The sequence below is a fragment of the Bombina bombina genome, chromosome 9, assembly GCF_027579735.1.
Source record: "Bombina bombina isolate aBomBom1 chromosome 9, aBomBom1.pri, whole genome shotgun sequence".
In the NCBI taxonomy this organism is placed as follows: domain Eukaryota; kingdom Metazoa; phylum Chordata; class Amphibia; order Anura; family Bombinatoridae; genus Bombina; species Bombina bombina.
This window is the reverse complement of record NC_069507.1, coordinates 252,517,155-252,539,338: the sequence shown is the minus strand read 5'-3', so window position 1 is coordinate 252,539,338 and position 22,184 is coordinate 252,517,155. Positions and strand designations below refer to the sequence as shown.

The following is a 22,184-nucleotide window of genomic DNA, read 5'->3' as shown; positions in this document are numbered from 1 at the left end:
ATACACCAGGGCCAATTGTTTACTAATGCCCATTGGTTCATTCTTTTAATTCATGCTCATTGGCTAATAGGTACTTCCTGCTAATGATCCTGTGCCATTATGTACAGTGAACATTTGTATAGTCAATGAGAATAGCAGGAAGGACACACAGCTACTGTATATATTTGTTTCATGTTTAATTTAAAAAATATTTTATTTTTTTCTGACAAAAATACATGCTCAGCGTGCTTAAACTCTACTCTTTTATATGATGACAATCTGTGTGTACAGTGTCCCTTAAAAGGATTTCTATTTTCAAACACACATTTGATTTGAGGTGAGTGTTGAAGCATTTGTGTTTCAATAATGATATATATATATATATATACTGTATACGCACACATTCCCTTTTTATAGGAACAGGAATAATAATGCTTTACCTTAGTGAGAGGTTATTGTATTCATGTGTTTTTCTATAGAACAGATGTAATTCTGCAATAATTTGGAGTAAGATAATTATAAACACAATAGCAGTAAGGATAGGACATGAAGATCAAACAAAGCAAATAAAAATATCTAAGAAACAAAAAAAAATATCTAAGTTACAACCATCAATTATAGCGCTATATAGTTCTGTATTACAGGGGAGCTATAACTCACTCATGCGTTAGTATATGAGGTCGGTAGCTGTACTTGAAGTTGGTAGATAAAAATAAAACTTAAATGACATAGTAGGTGACAGAAAACAAAAGCATAACAAGGAGGGACTTTGTTTTAATGGCACTGTAGGGTATTTGGTATCTAAACTAGAGCAATAACAAAATATTAAAGGAACAGTCTACTCAAAATTAAACTTGCATGATTTAGACAGAGCGTGTAATTTTAAACAACTTAACTACTTACTATTAATATCAAATTTGCATTATTTTCTTGGTATTCTTTGTTGAAGCCTAAACCTAGGTAGGCTTATATGCTAATTTCTAAGCCGTTGATGGCCGCCTCTTATCTCAGTGCATTTTTACAGTTTTTCACAGCTAGACAAGGCTAGTTCATTTGTGCCGTATAGATATCATTGTGCTCACTCCCTTGGAGTTATTTGAGTCAGCATTGATTGGCTGAAATGCAAGTTTGTCAAAAGAACTGAGATAAGGGGCAGTCTGCTTAGATACAAGGTGATAACAGAGGTAAAAAGTATATTAATATAACTGTGTTAGTTATGCAAAACTGGGGAATGGGTAATAAAGGGATTATCTATGTTTTTAAACAATAACAGTTGTGTAGTAGACTGTCCGTCCCTTTAATATAAAGCTGTTTCTTTTAATAACTCTTTAAATTCATGTACCCAGAGCAATACAGTAAGCCAGTCAGAACGGGCACGTGCACATATCATCCAATCACTGTTCATGTCCTGCTCAGAAATTCCATGAAATAGAGCGTTTTATAGTTACACTTTTATGTTTCCTAAGTATTAGTTCCTTAGAAACAGAGAAACTGAATAAATGGAAATTAATACAATTGAAAGTAATTTATAATGTTTTGTTTGCTTTTTATAAATGTGCTTATGTTGCAGATTCTCTGTCTGATGGGCACTTTTATTGTTGGACTTAAGCGGTCCTTTAAGCAAGACTGAAATCATTTGTGCTAATGTCCTTTACTCAAACAATTGAGCTCTAGAGAATATGGCAGCGTGTTCTGAATTAAACCATTTCACATCTCTCATATTTCTTGGCACTGTCAGCTATTTAAATGTGTCAGAATCAGACAGACACACAGTATTACAGTTTAAGAAATATGAGCTCCAGGTGTCCATTTCCAACCTTCCCATTCACATCATGTCGGACATAAAGTAATATAAGTAGGAAACCTTGGTGTTTGGCTTCCTTCACCTTGGGGAGTAAATACATCAGCCTTAGACTGCCAGATTTCTCAGCAGCCTTTAACACAGACATTGTTTTGCGTTTCAGATCTGTGACCAGCCTTTTTGTTCCATAAAAATGATACAATTCTTTTTATGTGCACAGTTTTACAAAGGCTGTATGAGCTTGTCACCATGATAGCTATTTTACATTCACTTCACCTGTTCTATTAACTGTGAAAACATATCAGCAGCACTACATTATAATTCATCTAACAAAGGATTGCGTTTTACAAGAGCCACGAGAAACCAATGCACATTTTTTTTTTCTTTTATGTAAAAGTATGTTTGTCTTTTAAAATCATCTTCAGTGTCTGGAACAACAGTCTAGTTAGAGGTCATCTCTTATATCTGCTGCATTCATGTGATAGGCCGTAATTAGATTTGATTGTAAGAAATATATTAGTCACTGTCCCTGTTAAAGGGACAGTCTACCATAGAATTGTTATTGTTTAAAAGATAGATAATCCCTTATTACCCATTCCCCAGTTTTTGCATAAACAACACAGTTATATTAATACACTTCTTACCTCTAGTGATTACCTTGTATCTAGGAACCTTCTTCCAGCCCCTGATCACATGACTGTGACTGTTTATTATCTATTGTTCTTACATTTAGCATTGTTTTGTGCTAGATCTTAAATAACTTTCTGTGCCTGAACACAGTGTTATCTATATGCCCCACGTGTACTTTCTGTCTCTTTGTGTTGAAAAGAGATTTTAAAAAGCATTGTGATAAGAGGCAGCCCTCAAAGACTTAGAAATTAGCATATGAGCCCTACCTAGGTTTAGTTTAAAACTAAGAATACCAAGAGAAAAAAGCAAATTGATGATAAAAATAAATTGGAAAGTTGCTTAAAATTAAAAGTCCTATCTGAATAATGAAAGTTTAATTTATACTTGACTGTCCCTTTAAAGAGGCTGTTTGTGGTAAAAAAAACTAAATTCTCTACTTAGTTATAGCATTTTATCTTTCAACAAATTCTCTTTTTCTCTAACACCTTCAAGAGGGTTAAATACTTAGTCATGGAACACCCCCTTCTCTTCTCCAGATGAGGATACACCCAGTGATTGGAGAATACCCATGTATACCTGCATCTGATTGGCCCACCAGATGTATCCTCATCTAGAGTGGCCCAAGAGCACAACTTTGACTATGCATTGCTAGTTAACCCCTTGCAGGAGTTAAAGGGACACTAAACCTAAATTTGTTATTTCATGATTCAGATAGAGCAGTAATTTTAAGCAACTTTCTAATTTACTCATATTATCAATTTGTGTTAATACTCTTGGTATCTTTACTTAAAAAGCAGAAATGCAAAGCTTTTTGGTTCAGAATTTGGCTTTTGCTTGCTTATTGGTGGCTAAATGTAGACACCAATAAGCAAGCACTATCCAAGGTGCTGAAACTAAAATGGGCCGGCTCCTAAGCTTTACATTCCTGCTTTTAAAATAAAGATAGCAAGAAAACGAATACAAATTAATAATAGGAGTGAATTAGAATGTTGCTTAAAATTACTTCTCTATCTGAATCATGAAATAAAAAAATTGGGTTTAGTGTCACTTTAAACACGTAGTAAAGGAAAGGAATTTGATGAAAAATAACATTTTCCAAAGAATGTTTTGTTTTTTTAATTGTTTTTTTAACATTAATATGTCTCTTTAACAATAGATGTTTGGCAATATGTGGAGTAACAATTCCTTGCCAGGTTTTCTCAAACTAAAATGGACAAATAAGATAAATTTACCTTTCAATAACATAGCTTACCAACACACGAGTATCTGATTCAGATGAGTTTACTTTATTTGTTCATTTTACATTTGGAATCATTTTGTGTCCTCAAGCAAGTGTCAGAGAGGGGTAATAGGTGAAACAAACAAACGAGATTATTACGTTAACAGCAAAGATCCAATTTAGCACTTTACAACTGAATACATTGTCAGACAGACACTGCATAGAAATGGATTATTCAGCTGTTAAGAACATCAGACAATATTAATACAGATACATGATTTTCAATTTTAGGAATCTGTTAAATTACACCCTGTCTGTCTGAGACATAAATGCAAATGCAGATTACTTTTTTGAATATTCACTGCACATAAAAGAGAAAAATAAATCATCTATTTTTTTTATTTAAAAATCAAGCATCATTTTTATTTTATTTATATAATTAAATACTTTGTGGTAAGGAGTCCAATTTAAAAAGTTTGCAGTGAATTCTTTTTATAGATAAAATGAAAGATTTGTGTGTTTTTTAATTGCTTCTAGCTACGTTTATGTAGCAAGAGAGGACCTACTACATTGGGGAACGGTGCACTGCCTGTCCCTTTCTCCCTCTGTCATATTTGGACTATAAGTTGTATGCTGTAAAACATTACAATAGTTGCTAAATCTGAATGTAAGTTAATAGGATAAATAATTTTAGCTGCATGTTACCTCAAGCTGTTTATTTGCTATTAGTGCATAACTTAAGTATTTTGGCTGTGATTCCAAACTGCGCCTCTACCTGTCCCCATTTGTAACACCAAATCTTTGTTTTGGGGTCAGAAAGCTCAGGGTGAAACCTGTAAAGTCTATGATGTTGGTTTGGCCGTCTGTGATGAAGTTGGGTGGTCTTGTATCTGTGTGGGTGGTCTGCAGAGAGAGGCTCCTGGTGTATTTTTCAGAAACCAGGACAAGACAATGGAGCAAAGTTGCAGTTGGGCCAGAACATGTGATAGTCCCACAAAATACAGGAAAGTTAGTTCTGCAACAGGCATAGTGCCCACCCATGGGATTCCTCCATACGAGTGATAGGAAGATGGAGAACTCAGTAGTCCTCTCTTTAACCAAGTCCCTCTTGGATAGTTATAGTTCCCCACTTTAGCAGATTTTACACAGCATTTCCATATGTCTTGTTCAAGCACTACTCATTTGAAGCTTGTTTATGCAGATATCTACATATTTCTTTCAGTTAGTAGAAATTCTAAGGGTGCGCAACAGTCCTGCTAGTCAGAATATTCCAGTGCGGCCCTTCATTTGAACACTTTTGACAAAATGTTATTATAGAAAACAAAACAAAAAATACAACAAACAATATTTCATACTCAGTATCATGTTATCATAATACAGTTAGTTCCTCTGTTCAGCTTCCTGTCTGCTATATTTCTCACTAGGTCAACTTTCCCTCTTGCCTTTGTATTCTGTATTATTGTTAAGCTCTCATTAAAAAGATGCTAAATCCTCCCCCAGGTCAGCTCTGTTTTACCATTACCAGAACGTAATTGTTTCAGACCAACTGTGATTTTTTTCTCTCTCTTTCTCCCTTTTGCCTTCAGGTGATTCTGATTCTGACAAAGCTGTACGATTACAACCTGGGAAGCATTACCGAGAGTTCTCTTTGGAGGTGCGTAGACAAATTGAGATTCTAATTGCTAAGTTACTTAAACATTGATTCGGTGACAGAGTTCTTTTTATTGAGCTTAATTGGACATGTGAGATGGTTGATGACAGTTGTCTCTTGGGCAATTTTATCCTTTGTCTGTTCTCATATTTAAAGATAAGAGCTTATTGGCGTATTTAGCAAAGACATATTCTAAACCCTTGCAGGCTTATGTAGTTACTTAAGTCTATTTAGCTTCCATCTATTTGCAGATAAAGAGTGTTGATAACTCCCAGAGCCAAAAAATAATAAAAACAAACACTTAAAATATAAAACGATTGGATCTTCACACGATTAACTGAAGCCATTGAAGCACTTAGGTGACAATTGTCTTATGAGATAATATAACAAAACAGAGAATATATTTGTACTGTGTATGTTATTAAAAACAATCCCAGTTAAATAAAATCAGAATTAGTATCTCACTGTCTTTCAGACAATTTCATTTGCTCAATATGACATTAATAGCTAACCTTGCCAATTAACTCTACCAGAACCCAGCTTCATCAATATAAAACCTAATGGCTGATCAGGCCACAATACCTCATCCAATATGATAACCCTATCACTGTAACCCATCTACAACTAAGTACCCCACTCAATTTCCTACCTAACCTAAATACCCCTACCTCCCCTCTACCTTCATTCCTACACATTTCTTTCTTTTGAAACCCCTCAAACCCTACATTAACCCAACAGCTAAAGCTCCTCCCACCCAATACAAATCCACACATTTTATGAATTAATTTAACCCCTTAACGACCGAGGACGTGCAGGGTACGTCCTCAAAAAAAAGGCAGTTAACGCCTGAGGACGTACCCTGCATGTCCTCGGTGTGGAAAGCAGCTGGAAGTGATCCTGCTCGCTTCCTGCTGCTTTCCGGTTATTGCAGTGATGCCTCAATATGGAGGCATCCTGCAATAACCTTTGGTAGCCATCCGATGCAGAGAGAGACACTCTGTGTCCCTCTCTGCACCGGAGATCGGTGGCTTTCCTCGTTGGTGGGTGGGAGCAGACTAGGGAGGCGGGTGGCAGCCATCGATGGCCCTGGTAATGTGGAGGGACGGGATCGTGGGCGGGGATGGCCGGGGGCGCGCACGGACGCTCGCACGTGCACAGGAGGGCGGGCGGGTGCACGGGGAGGGAGCGGGTGGGAACCGCTACACTACAGCAAAATCTGTAATAAAAAATGTTGAAAAAAGTAAGTAAAGTAGAAGTAAAAAAAAAAAAAAGATCAGTAAGGTGGTGGGGGTTTGTCTGTGGGGGGGGAAGCTACACTACAGAAAAAAAAAAACCTAACAAAAAAAGCCCTTTTTTTTGCAAACTGGGTACTGGCAGACACCCCCAATAAGGCAGATGGGGAGGGTTAGAGAGCTGTTTTGGGGGGGATCAGGGAGGTTGGTGGCTAAGGGGGATGCTACACCACAGCATATGTAAATATGCTAAAAAAAAAAAATTATGTTAGTACTGGCAGACTTTTGTGGAGTGGGGGATGGAAGGGAGCTGTTTGGGAGGGATCAGGGGGTCTGATGTGTCAGGTGGGAGGCTGATCTCTACACTAAAGCTAAAATTAACCCTGCAAGCTCCCTACAAACTACCTAATTAACCCCTTCACTGCTAACCATAATACATGTGTAATGCGCAGCAGCATTTAGCGGCCTTCTAATTACCAGAAAACAACGCCAAAGTCATATATGTCTGCTATTTCTGAACAAAGGGGATCCCAGAGAAGCATTTACAACCATTTGTGCCATAATTGCACAAGCTGTTTGTAAATGATTTCAGTGAGAAACCTAAAATTGTGAAAAAATTAACGTTTTTTTTAATTTGATCGCATTTGGCGGTGAAATGGTGGCATGAAATATACCAAAATGGGCCTAGATCAATAATTGGGGTTGTCTACTACCCTACACTAAAGCTAAAATTACCCCAAAAAGCTCCCTACATGCTCCCTAATTAACCCCTTCACTGCTGGACATAATACACGTGTGGTGCACAGTGGCATTTAACGGCCTTCTAATTATCAAAAAGCAACGCCAAAGCCATATATGTCTGCTATTTCTGAACAAAGAGGATCCCAGAGAAGAATTTACAAACATTTATGCCATAATTGCACAAGCTGTTTGTAAATAATTTCAGTGAGAAACCGAAAGTTTGTGAAAAAGTGAACGATTTTTTTGATCGCATTTGGCAGTGAAATGGTGGCATGAAATATACCAAAATTGGCCTAGACTCTCAGGAGTACTTGCATAGGCTCTCAGGAGTACTTGCAAAGGTTCTCAGGAGTACATTAATTGGCTCTCAGGAGTACATGCATAGGCTCTCAGGAGTACATGCATAGGCTCTCAGGAGTACATTAATTGGCTCTCAGGAGTACATGCATAGGCTCTCAGGAGTACATTAATTGTCTCTCAGGAGTACATTCATTGGCTTTCAGGAGTACATGCATAGGTTCTCAGGAGTACATGCATAGGTTCTCAGGAGTACATGCATAAGCTCTCAGGAGTACATTTATAGGCTCTCAGGAGTACATTCATTGGTTCTCAGGAGTACATGCATAGGCTCTCAGGAGTACATGCATACGCTCTCAGGAGTACATTCATTGGTTCTCAGGAGTACATGCATAGGTTCTCAGGAGTACATGCATACGCTCTCAGGAGTACATTCATTGGCTCTCAGGAGTACATGTATAGGCTCTCAGAAGTACATGCATAGGCTCTCAGGAGTACATTCATTGGCTCTCAGGAGTACATGCATAGGTTCTCAGGAGTACACTCAATGGCTCTCAGGAGTACATGCATAGGTTCTCAGGAGTACAAACATAGGTTCTCAGGAGTACATCCATAGGCTCTCAGGAGTATATTCATTGGCTCTCAGGAGTGCATTCATAGGCTCTCAGGAGTATATGCATAGGTTCTCAGGAGTACATGCATAGGTTCTCTGGAGTACATGCATAGGTTCTCTGGAGTACATGCATAGGCTCTCAGGAGTACATTCATAGGCTCTCAGGAGTACATGCATAGGCTCTCAGGAGTACATGCATAGGTTCTGAGGAGTACATTCATAGGCTCTCAGGAGTACATGCATAGGTTCTCAGGAGTACATGCATAGGGTCTCTGGAGTACATGCATAGGCTCTCAGGAGTACATTCATTGGCTCTCATGAGTACATTCATAGGCTCTCAGGAGTACATTAATAAGCTCTCAGGAGTACATTAATAGTCTCTCAGGAGTACATTCATAGGCTCTCAGGAGTACATGCATAGGCTCTCAGGAGTACATGCATAGGCTCTCAGGAGTACATTCATAGGCTCTAAGGAGTACATGCATATGCTCTCAGGAGTACATTCATAGGCTCTCAGGAGTACATGCATAGGTTCTCAGGAGTACATTAATTGGCTCTCAGGAGTACATTCATAGGCTCTCAGGAGTACATGCATAGGCTCTCAGGAGTACATGCATAGGCTCTCAGGAGTACATGCATAGGCTCTCAGGAGTACATGCATAGGTTCTCAGGAGTACATTAATTGGCTCTCAGGAGTACATTCATAGGTTTTCAGGAGTACATGCATAGGCTCTCAGGAGTACATTCATAGGCTCTCAGGAGTACATGCATAGGCTCTCAGGAGTACATGCATAGGCTCTCAGGAGTACATTCATAGGCTCTCAGGAGTACATTCATAGGCTCTCAGGAGTACATTCATAGGCTCTCAGGAGTACATGCATAGGCTCTCAGGAGTACATTCATAGGCTCTCAGGAGTACATTCATAGGCTCTCAGGAGTACATTCATAGGCTCTCAGGAGTACATGCATAGGCTCTCAGGAGTACATTCATAGGGTCCCAGGAGTACATGCATAGACTTTCAGGAGTACATTTATAGTCTCTCAGGAGTACATTCATTGGCTCTCAGGAGTACATTCGTAGGCTCTCAGGAGTACATTAATTGCTCTCAGGAGTACTTTCATAGGCTCTCAGGAGTACATGCATAGGCTTTCAGGAGTACATTCATAGGCTCTCAGGAGTACATGCATAGGTTCTCAGGAGTACATTAATTGACTCTCAGGAGTACATGCATAGGTTCTCAGGAGTACATTCATAGGCTCTCAGGAGTACATTAATAGGCTCTCAGGAGTACATTCATAGGCTCTCAGGAGTACATTCATAGGCTCTCAGGAGTACATTCATAGGCTCTCAGGAGTACATTCATAGGCTCTCAGGAGTACATGCATAGGCTCTCAGGAGTACATTCATAGGCTCTCAGGAGTACATGCATAGGCTCTCAGGAGTACATTCATAGGCTCTCAGGAGTACATGGATAGGCTCTCAGAGTACATTCATAGGCTCTCAGGAGTACATGCATAGGCTCTCAGGAGTACATTCATAGGCTCTCAGGAGTACATGCATAGGCTCTCAGGAGTACATGCATAGGCTCTCAGGAGTACATTCATAGGCTCTCAGGAGTACATGCATAGGCTCTCAGGAGTACATTCATAGGCTCTCAGGAGTACATGCATAGGTTCTCAGGAGTACATTAATTGGCTCTCAGGAGTACATTCATAGACTCTCAGGAGCACATGCATAGGCTCTCAGGAGTACATGCATAGGCTCTCAGGAGTACATGCATAGGCTCTCAGGAGTACATGCATAGGCTCTCAGGAGTACATTCATAGGCTCTCAGGAGTACATTCATAGGCTCTCAGGAGTACATGCATAGGCTCTCAGGAGTACATTCATAGGCTCTCAGGAGTACATGCATAGGCTCTCAGGAGTACATTCATAGGCTCTCAGGAGTACATGCATAGGTTCTCAGGAGTACATTAATTGGCTCTCAGGAGTACATTCATAGACTCTCAGGGAGCACATGCATAGGCTCTCAGGAGTACATGCATAGGCTCTCAGGAGTACATGCATAGGCTCTCAGGAGTACATGCATAGGTTCTCAGGAGTACATTAATTGGCTCTCAGGAGTACATTCATAGGTTTTCAGGAGTACATGCATAGGCTCTCAGGAGTACATTCATAGGCTCTCAGGAGTACATGCATAGGCTCTCAGGAGTACATGCATAGGCTCTCAGGAGTACATTCATAGGCTCTCAGGAGTACATTCATAGGCTCTCAGGAGTACATTCATAGGCTCTCAGGAGTACATGCATAGGCTCTCAGGAGTACATTCATAGGCTCTCAGGAGTACATTCATAGGCTCTCAGGAGTACATTCATAGGCTCTCAGGAGTACATGCATAGGCTCTCAGGAGTACATTCATTGGCTTTCAGGAGTACATGCATAGGCTCTCAGGAGTACATTCATTGGCTCTCAGGAGTACATTCATTGGCTCTCAGGAGTACATTCATAGGGTCCCAGGAGTACATGCATAGACTTTCAGGAGTACATTTATAGTCTCTCAGGAGTACATTCATTGGCTCTCAGGAGTACATTCGTAGGCTCTCAGGAGTACATTAATTGCTCTCAGGAGTACTTTCATAGGCTCTCAGGAGTACATGCATAGGCTTTCAGGAGTACATTCATAGGCTCTCAGGAGTACATGCATAGGTTCTCAGGAGTACATTAATTGACTCTCAGGAGTACATGCATAGGTTCTCAGGAGTACATTAATAAGCTCTCAGGAGTACATTAATAGGCTCTCAGGAGTACATTCATAGGCTCTCAGGAGTACATTCATAGGCTCTCAGGAGTACATTCATAGGCTCTCAGGAGTACATTCATAGGCTCTCAGGAGTACATGCATAGGCTCTCAGGTGTACATTCATAGGCTCTAAGGAGTACATGCATAGGCTCTCAGGAGTACATTTATAGGCTCTCAGGAGTACATGGATAGGCTCTCAGGAGTACATTCATAGGCTCTCAGGAGTACATGCATAGGCTCTCAGGAGTACATTCATAGGCTCTCAGGAGTACATTCATAGGTTCTCAGGAGTACACTCAATGGCTCTCAGGAGTACATGCATAGGTTCTCAGGAGTACAAACATAGGTTCTCAGGAGTACATCCATAGGCTCTCAGGAGTATATTCATTGGCTCTCAGGAGTGCATTCATAGGCTCTCAGGAGTATATGCATAGGTTCTCAGGAGTACATGCATAGGTTCTCTGGAGTACATGCATAGGTTCTCTGGAGTACATGCATAGGCTCTCAGGAGTACATTCATAGGCTCTCAGGAGTACATGCATAGGCTCTCAGGAGTACATGCATAGGTTCTGAGGAGTACATTCATAGGCTCTCAGGAGTACATGCATAGGTTCTCAGGAGTACATGCATAGGGTCTCTGGAGTACATGCATAGGCTCTCAGGAGTACATTCATTGGCTCTCATGAGTACATTCATAGGCTCTCAGGAGTACATTAATAAGCTCTCAGGAGTACATTAATAGTCTCTCAGGAGTACATTCATAGGCTCTCAGGAGTACATGCATAGGCTCTCAGGAGTACATGCATAGGCTCTCAGGAGTACATTCATAGGCTCTAAGGAGTACATGCATATGCTCTCAGGAGTACATTCATAGGCTCTCAGGAGTACATGCATAGGTTCTCAGGAGTACATTAATTGGCTCTCAGGAGTACATTCATAGACTCTCAGGAGCACATGCATAGGCTCTCAGGAGTACATGCATAGGCTCTCAGGAGTACATGCATAGGCTCTCAGGAGTACATGCATAGGTTCTCAGGAGTACATTAATTGGCTCTCAGGAGTACATTCATAGGTTTTCAGGAGTACATGCATAGGCTCTCAGGAGTACATTCATAGGCTCTCAGGAGTACATGCATAGGCTCTCAGGAGTACATGCATAGGCTCTCCGGAGTACATTCATAGGCTCTCCGGAGTACATTCATAGGCTCTCAGGAGTACATTCATAGGCTCTCAGGAGTACATGCATAGGCTCTCAGGAGTACATTCATAGGCTCTCAGGAGTACATTCATAGGCTCTCAGGAGTACATTCATAGGCTCTCAGGAGTACATGCATAGGCTCTCAGGAGTACATTCATAGGGTCCCAGGAGTACATGCATAGACTTTCAGGAGTACATTTATAGTCTCTCAGGAGTACATTCATTGGCTCTCAGGAGTACATTCGTAGGCTCTCAGGAGTACATTAATTGCTCTCAGGAGTACTTTCATAGGCTCTCAGGAGTACATGCATAGGCTTTCAGGAGTACATTCATAGGCTCTCAGGAGTACATGCATAGGTTCTCAGGAGTACATTAATTGTCTCTCAGGAGTACATGCATAGGTTCTCAGGAGTACATTAATAAGCTCTCAGGAGTACATTAATAGGCTCTCAGGAGTACATTCATAGGCTCTCAGGAGTACATTCATAGGCTCTCAGGAGTACATTCATAGGCTCTCAGGAGTACATTCATAGGCTCTCAGGAGTACATGCATAGGCTCTCAGGTGTACATTCATAGGCTCTAAGGAGTACATGCATAGGCTCTCAGGAGTACATTTATAGGCTCTCAGGAGTACATGGATAGGCTCTCAGGAGTACATTCATAGGCTCTCAGGAGTACATGCATAGGCTCTCAGGAGTACATTCATAGGCTCTCAGGAGTACATGCATAGGCTCTCAGGAGTACATGCATAGGCTCTCAGGAGTACATTCATAGGCTCTCAGGAGTACATGCATAGGCTCTCAGGAGTACATTCATAGGCTCTCAGGAGTACATGCATAGGTTCTCAGGAGTACATTAATAGGCTCTCAGGAGTACATTCATAGACTCTCAGGAGCACATGCATAGGCTCTCAGGAGTACATGCATAGGCTCTCAGGAGTACATGCATAGGCTCTCAGGAGTACATGCATAGGTTCTCAGGAGTACATTCATAGGCTCTCAGGAGTACATGCATAGGCTCTCAGGAGTACATGCATAGGCTCTCAGGAGTACATTCATAGGCTCTCAGGAGTACATGCATAGGCTCTCAGGAGTACATTCATAGGCTCTCAGGAGTACATGCATAGGTTCTCAGGAGTACATTAATTGGCTCTCAGGAGTACATTCATAGACTCTCAGGAGCACATGCATAGGCTCTCAGGAGTACATGCATAGGCTCTCAGGAGTACATGCATAGGCTCTCAGGAGTACATGCATAGGTTCTCTGGAGTACATTAATTGGCTCTCAGGAGTACATTCATAGGTTTTCAGGAGTACATGCATAGGCTCTCAGGAGTACATTCATAGGCTCTCAGGAGTACATGCATAGGCTCTCAGGAGTACATGCATAGGCTCTCAGGAGTACATTCATAGGCTCTCAGGAGTACATTCATAGGCTCTCAGGAGTACATTCATAGGCTCTCAGGAGTACATGCATAGGCTCTCAGGAGTACATTCATAGGCTCTCAGGAGTACATTCATAGGCTCTCAGGAGTACATTCATAGGCTCTCAGGAGTACATGCATAGGCTCTCAGGAGTATATTCATTGGCTTTCAGGAGTACTTGCATAGGCTCTCAGGAGTACATTCATTGGCTCTCAGGAGTACATTCATTGGCTCTCAGGAGTACATTCATAGGGTCCCAGGAGTACATGCATAGACTTTCAGGAGTACATTTATAGTCTCTCAGGAGTACATTCATTGGCTCTCAGGAGTACATTCGTAGGCTCTCAGGAGTACATTAATTGCTCTCAGGAGTACTTTCATAGGCTCTCAGGAGTACATGCATAGGCTTTCAGGAGTACATTCATAGGCTCTCAGGAGTACATGCATAGGTTCTCAGGAGTACATTAATTGACTCTCAGGAGTACATGCATAGGTTCTCAGGAGTACATTAATAAGCTCTCAGGAGTACATTAATAGGCTCTCAGGAGTACATTCATAGGCTCTCAGGAGTACATTCATAGGCTCTCAGGAGTACATTCATAGGCTCTCAGGAGTACATTCATAGGCTCTCAGGAGTACATGCATAGGCTCTCAGGAGTACATTCATAGGCTCTAAGGAGTACATGCATAGGCTCTCAGGAGTACATTAATAGGCTCTCAGGAGTACATGGATAGGCTCTCAGGAGTACATTCATAGGCTCTCAGGAGTACATGCATAGGCTCTCAGGAGTACATTCATAGGCTCTCAGGAGTACATGCATAGGCTCTCAGGAGTACATGCATAGGCTCTCAGGAGTACATTCATAGGCTCTAAGGAGTACATGCATATGCTCTCAGGAGTACATTCATAGGCTCTCAGGAGTACATGCATAGGTTCTCAGGAGTACATTAATTGGCTCTCAGGAGTACATTCATAGACTCTCAGGAGCACATGCATAGGCTCTCAGGAGTACATGCATAGGCTCTCAGGAGTACATGCATAGGCTCTCAGGAGTACATGCATAGGTTCTCAGGAGTACATTCATAGGCTCTCAGGAGTACATGCATAGGCTCTCAGGAGTACATTCATAGGCTCTCAGGAGTACATTCATAGGCTCTCAGGAGTACATGCATATGCTCTCAGGAGTACATTCATAGGCTCTCAGGAGTACATGCATAGGTTCTCAGGAGTACATTAATTGGCTCTCAGGAGTACATTCATAGTCTCTCAGGAGCACATGCATAGGCTCTCAGGAGTACATGCATAGGCTCTCAGGAGTACATGCATAGGCTCTCAGGAGTACATGCATAGGTTCTCTGGAGTACATTCATTGGCTCTCAGGAGTACATTCATAGGTTCTCAGGAGTACATGCATAGGCTCTCAGGAGTACATTCATAGGCTCTCAGGAGTACATGCATAGGCTCTCAGGAGTACATGCATAGGCTCTCAGGAGTACATTCATAGGCTCTCAGGAGTACATTCATAGGCTCTCAGGAGTACATTCATAGGCTCTCAGGAGTACATGCATAGGCTCTCAGGAGTACATTCATAGGCTCTCAGGAGTACATTCATAGGCTCTCAGGAGTACATGCATATGCTCTCAGGAGTACATGCATAGGCTCTCAGGAGTATATTCATTGGCTTTCAGGAGTACTTGCATAGGCTCTCAGGAGTACATTCATTGGCTCTCAGGAGTACATTCATTGGCTCTCAGGAGTACATTCATAGGGTCCCAGGAGTACATGCATAGACTTTCAGGAGTACATTTATAGTCTCTCAGGAGTACATTCATAGGCTCTCAGGAGTACATTCGTAGGCTCTCAGGAGTACATTAATTGCTCTCAGGAGTACTTTCATAGGCTCTCAGGAGTACATGCATAGGCTTTCAGGAGTACATTCATAGGCTCTCAGGAGTACATGCATAGGTTCTCAGGAGTACATTAATTGACTCTCAGGAGTACATGCATAGGTTCTCAGGAGTACATTAATAAGCTCTCAGGAGTACATTAATAGGCTCTCAGGAGTACATTCATAGGCTCTCAGGAGTACATTCATAGGCTCTCAGGAGTACATTCATAGGCTCTCAGGAGTACATTCATAGGCTCTCAGGAGTACATGCATAGGCTCTCAGGTGTACATTCATAGGCTCTAAGGAGTACATGCATAGGCTCTCAGGAGTACATTTATAGGCTCTCAGGAGTACATGGATAGGCTCTCAGGAGTACATTCATAGGCTCTCAGGAGTACATGCATAGGCTCTCAGGAGTACATTCATAGGCTCTCAGGAGTACATGCATAGGCTCTCAGGAGTACATGCATAAGCTCCCAGGAGTGCATGCATAAGCTCTCAGGAGTACATTCATAGGCTCTCAGGAGTACTTGCATAGGCTCTCAGGAGTACATTCATTGGCTCTCAGGAGTACTTGCATAGGCTGTCAGGAGTACATTCATAGGCTCTCAGGAGTACATTCATTGGCCCTCAGGAGTACATTAATAGGCTCTCAGGAGTACATTAATAGGCTCTCAGGAGTACATTCATTGGCTCTCAGGAGTACATTCATTGGCTCTCAGGCGTACATTCGTAGGCTCTCAGGAGTACTTTCACTGGCTCTCAGGGTACATTCATAGGCTCTCAGGAGTACATTCATTGGCTCTCAGGAGTACATTCATAGGCTCTCAGGAGTACATTCATAGACTCTCAGGAGTACATTCATAGGCTCTCAGGAGTACATTCATTGGATCTTAGGAGTACGTTCATTGGCTCTCAGGAGTACATTTATAGGCTCTCAGGAGTACATTCATAGGCTCTCAGGAGTACATTCATAGGCTCTCAGGAGTACATTCATAGGCTCTCAGGAGTACATTCATAGGCTCTCAGGAGTACATTCATAGGCTCTCAGGAGTACATTCATAGGCTCTCAGGAGTACATTCATTGGCTCTCAGGAGTACATTCATAGTTTCTCAGGAGTACATTCATAGGCTCTCAGGAGTACATTCATTGGCTCTCAGGAGTACATTCATAGGCCCTCAGGAGTACATTCATAGGCTCTCAGGAGTACATTCATTGGCTCTCAGGAGTACATTCATAGGTTCTCAGGAGTACATTCATTGGCTCTCAGGAGTAGTGATGTTGCGAACAGTTCTGCCGCGAATAGTTTGCAGCTAACATAGCATGTTCGCGTTCGCAGCGGACGGCGAACATATGCGATGTTCGATCTGCCCCCTATTCGTCATCATTGAGTAAACTTTGACCCTGTAGCTCACAGTCACAAGACACATTCCAGCCAATCAGCAGCAGACACTCCCTTCCAGACCCTCCCACCTCCTGGAGAGCATCCATTTTAGATTCATTCGGAGCCTGCATTCTTAGTGAGAGGAGGGACAGTGTAGCTGCTGATTTAATAGGGAAATCGATAGCTAGGCTAGTGTATTAATCTAATTGCAGCCTGCCTGCCAGCTCAGCCCACTTGCCCAGTGCCACTACTCATATCTGGTGTAACAGTAGTTTATATTTAAAAAAACAAAAAAACTTTTCTTAATTTGAAATTATAGCAGTCATTTTCCTTCACACGTGTGCGTTTCAGGTCCTGTCAGGGCACAGTGTGACACCAGTGCAAGTCATATCTGCTAAAACAGTAGTGTAGTAGTGTACATTTAAAAAAAACAAAAAAACTTTTTTTAATTTGAAATAATAACAGTCAGTTTCCTTCACACGTGTGCGTTTCAGGTCCTGCCAGGGCACAGTGTGACACCAGTGCAAGTCATATCTGCTAAAACAGTAGTGTACATTTAAAAAAAACAAAAAACTTTTTTTACTGTGAAATAATAGCAGTCAGTTTCCTTCACACGTGTGCATTCCAGGTCCTGCCAGGGCACAGTGTCACACCAGTGCAAGTCATATCTGCTAAAACAGTAGTGTACATACATTTAAAAAAAAAAAAACCCTTTTTTATTGTGAAATAATAGCAGTCAGTTTCCCTCACATGTGTGCGCTCCAGGTCCTGCCAGGGCACAGTGTCACACCAGTGCAAGTCATATCTACTAAAACAGTAGTGTACATACATGTAAAAAAAAACAACCTTTTTTTTACTGTGAAATAATAGCAGTCAGTTTCCCTCAGAAGTGTGCGTTCCATGTCCTGCCAGGGCACAGTGTCACACCAGTGCAAGTCATATCTGCTAAAACAGTAGTGTACATACATTTAAAAAAACAACCCTTTTTTATTTTGAAATAATAGCAGTCAGTTCCCCTCACAAGTGTGCGCTCCAGGTCCTGCCAGGGCACAGTGTCACACCAGTGCAAGTCATATCTACTAAAACAGTAGTGTACATACATTTAAAAAAACAAAACAACCTTTTTTTACTGTGAAATAATAGCAGTCAGTTTCCCTCACACGTGTGCGTTCCAGGTCCTACCAGGGCACAATGTCACACCAGTACAAGTCATATCTGCTAAAACAGTAGTGTACATTTTAAAAAAAAACCCCTTACACTACCTGAACGATACAACATCATACCTGATGTTTTAAAGCACGTTATTCCAAACAATTTAGGAATGTTAGGTGATTTATGCCCTTTATGGATTAAAACCAGACTCTGCATCAACTATGTAATTTTCCATGGGAGTTTGCCATGGATCCCCCTCTGGCATACCACAGTCCAGGTGTTAGTCCCCTTGAAACAACTTTTCCATCACTTTTGTGGCCAGAAAGAGTCTTTGTGGGTTTTAAAATTCGCCTGCCTATTGAAGTCTATGGCGGTTCACCCGGTTCGCCGGTTCGCAAACTTTTGTGGAAGTTTGCGTTCGCCGTTTGCGAACGCAAAATTTTAGGTTTGCGACATCACTACTCAGGAGTACATTAATTGGCTCTCAGGAGTACATGCATAGGCTTTCAGGAGTACATGCATAGGCTCTCAGGAGTACATGCATAGGCTGAGGCTCTCAGGAGTACATGCATAGGCTCTCAGGAGTACATTCATTGGCTCTCAGGAGTACATGCATAGGCTCTCAGGAGTACATTCATAGGCTCTCAGGAGTACATTCATAGGCTCTCAGGAGTACATGCATAGGCTCTCAGGAGTACATTCATTGGCTCTCAGGAGTACATGCATAGGCTCTCAGTAGTACATTCATAGGCTCTCAGGAGTACATTCATAGGCTCTCAGGAGTACATTCATAGGCTCTCAGGAGTACATTCGTAGGCTCTCAGGAGTACATGCATAGGCTCTCAGGAGTACATTGATTTGCTCTCAGGAGTACATGCATAGGTTCTCAGGAGTACTTTAATTGGCTCTCAGGAATACATGCATAGGCTCTCAGGAGTACATTCATAGGTTCTCAGGAGTACATTCATAGGTTCTCAGGAGTACATTCATAGGCTCTCAGGAGTACTTGCATAGGTTCTCAGGAGTACATTAATTGGCTCTCAGGAGTACATGCATAGGCTCTCAGGAGTACATTAATTGGCTCTCATGAGTACATGCATAGGCTATCAGGAGTACATTAATTGGCTCTCAGGAGTACATGCATAGGCTCTCAGGAGTACATTAATTGGTTCTCAGGAGTACATGCATAGGCTCTCAGGAGTACATGCATAGGCTCTCAGGAGTACATTCATAGGCTCTCAGGAGTTCATTCATTGGCTCTCAGGAGTACATGCATAGGCTCTCAGGAGTACATTCATAGGCTCTCAGGAGTACATGCATAGGCTCTCAGGAGTACATGCATAGGCTCTCAGGAGTACATGCATAGGCTCTCAGGAGTACATTCATAGGCTCTAAGGAGTACATGCATAGGCTCTCAGGAGTACATTCATAGGCTCTCAGGAGTACTTGCATAGGTTCTCAGGAATACATTAATTGGCTCTCAGGAGTACATTCATAGGCTCTCCGGAGTACTTGCATAGGCTCTCAGGAGTACATGCATAGGCTCTCATGAGTAGATTCATAGGCTCTCAGGAATACATGCATAGGCTCTCATGAGTACATTCATAGGCTCTCAGGAGTACATTCGTAGGCTCTCAGGAGTACATTCATAGGCTCTCAGGAGTACATTCATAGGCTCTCAGGGGTACTTGCATAGGTTCTCAGGAGTGCATTCATTGGCTCTCAGTAGTACATGCATAGGCTCTCAGGAGTACATTCATAGGCTCTCAGGAGTACACGCATAGACTCTGCAGACTGTCCCCTTATCTCAGTTCCTTTGACAGACCTGCATTTTAGCCAATCATTGCTGACTCCTAGTTAACTCCACAAGCATGAGCACGATGTTATCTATATGGCACACATGAACTAATGCACTCTAGGGGCCCCATTACATATGCGGCAGTGCCCGCAAAAGCCAGCAATGCCGGTTTTTGCACGGGTTTGATATCCTATATACAGCGCTGCATATAAATGCGGCAGGTATATTTCACCCGTCACTCGCAATTTTTACTCCCATAGGCTAACATGAGACCGCATCGGTATCCAATATCCAGCACAAGTACTTACGTGGCAAAAATTGAGAAATCTTACTCCATTTTTACCTCACCATAAAAGGCAGCCATACCAGGCCTTGCGCTGAGTATGGGAGCATCGTACCTCCCGAAAATGCCTGCAAAATAAACTAACACCTAACGCATGCGCAATGTCTATCTACCTGTCAACCGTAATCCCCCACCGCAATAACTAATAAAGTGTATTAACCCTTATATCCGCCATCAAACCCACACCGCAAGTAATAACTAAATTATTAACCCCTAAATCCGCCAACCCCAACATCGCAAGCTACCTATTAAAACTATTAATCCCTAATCCGCCATTAACCCAAAATGCAATAAACCCAATTAAAGTATTAGCCCCTAAACAACCAATGCCCACTACACAATAAACCTAACCCCTAACCTAACCCCCCCTAACCTAACACCCCTAACCTAACACTCCCTAAATGAACCCAAATTACCAAGTTTACAAAATACTAAAGTTACTATTAAATTAAAAAAACTAACACTACTTTAAAAATACAAATAAACTAAGTATAAATTAAAGGGACAGTCTAATCAAAATTCTGGAGTAGACTGTCCCTTTAAGCTAAAATTATAGAAAATAAAAAATTCTAAGATTACAGAAAATAAAAAAGAAATTACCAAATTTTAAAACATTATACCAATCTCTATAAAAATAAAAAAGCCCCCCCCAAATAAAATCACCTCCTACTCTAATAAACTACCAGTATCCCTTAAAAGGGCTTTTTGCAGGGCATTGCCCCAAGATAATCCTGCTCTTTTACAAGAAAATACACAAAGCCCCCTCAACAGTAAAACCCCCCACCCACCAATCCCCCCCAAATAAAATAACCTAACACTAAAAACCCTAAACTACACATTGCCCTGAAAAGGGCATTTGTTTGGCATTGCCCTTAAAAGGGCATTCAGCTCTTTTACTGCCCACCCTATCTAAATAAAATAAAAAATTAAAAACCCTTAAAAAACCCTAACTCTAAACCCTAGGTTGCTACTCACCGTTCCTGAAGTCCAACGGAGAAGGTCCTGTTTCAGGCTGTGAAGTTTTCTTCCAAGCTGTGACCTCTTCTTTCTTCTTCCTGGAAAATCCTTCACGGAGCAGAGCTGAAGACTGAAGACCATGAAGCTGAAGACCGGTGACCCTGGAATTGAAGACCGGCGACCGCGGAGCCATGGAGCGTGGAGGATCCTCTTCATACGATCTTCGCCGCACACTGGATAGAGAATAAAAGGGACGCAATTAAAAATGGCTTCTCTTGAATTCCTATTGGCTGATTTGATTCTTTAAATTCAAATCAGCCAATAGGATGAAAACTACTCAAATCCTATTGGCTGTTCAAATCAGCCAATAGGATGAGAGCTACTGCCGCATATGTAATGGGGCCCCTAGAGTGCATTAGTTCATGTGTGCCATATAGATAACATCGTGCTCATGCTTGTGGAGTTAACTAGGAGTCAGCAATGATTGGCTAAAATGCAGGTCTGTCAAAGGAACTGAGATAAGGGGACAGTCTGCAGAGTCTATGCGTGTACTCCTGAGAGCCTATGAATCTATTGGCTATTCAAATCAGCCAATAGAATTTCAGTAGCTCTCATCCTATTGGCTGATTTGAACAGCCAATAGGATTTGAGTAGCTTTCATCCTATTGGCTGATTTGAATTTGAAGAATCAAATCAGCCAACAGGAATTCAAGGGACGCCATTTTTAATAGCGTCCCTTGAATTCTCTATCCAGTGTGTTACGAAGATCATAGGAAGAGGTTCCTCCATGCTCCATGGCTCTGCGGTCGCCGGTCTTCAGTTCCAGGGTTGCCGGTCTTCAGTCTTCAGCTCCGCGAAGAATGTTCCAGGAAGAAGAAAGAAGAGGTTGCCGCTTGGAAGACGACTTCACCGTCTGGAACAGGACCTTCTCCGCCGGACTGTAGGAATGGTGAGTAGTAACCTGGGGCTTAGACTTAGGTTTTTTTAAGGGGTTTTTGTTTTTAGTTTTTTTATTTAGATAGGGTGGGCAGTAAAAGAGCTGAATGTCCTTTTAAGGGCAATGCCCAACAAA

At 41.9% G+C, this 22,184-nt stretch overlaps 1 protein-coding gene across 1 annotated transcript in view; it reads left to right on the top strand.

Annotated features, from left to right (window-relative positions):
- LOC128640533 (VPS10 domain-containing receptor SorCS1-like) overlaps positions 1-22,184 on the top strand; it is a 1,407,808-nt gene that overhangs the window by 331,801 nt on the left and 1,053,823 nt on the right. The window contains 1 exon segment of the mRNA XM_053693005.1: positions 5,216-5,283. Coding sequence (XP_053548980.1) covers positions 5,216-5,283 — 68 coding nt within the window.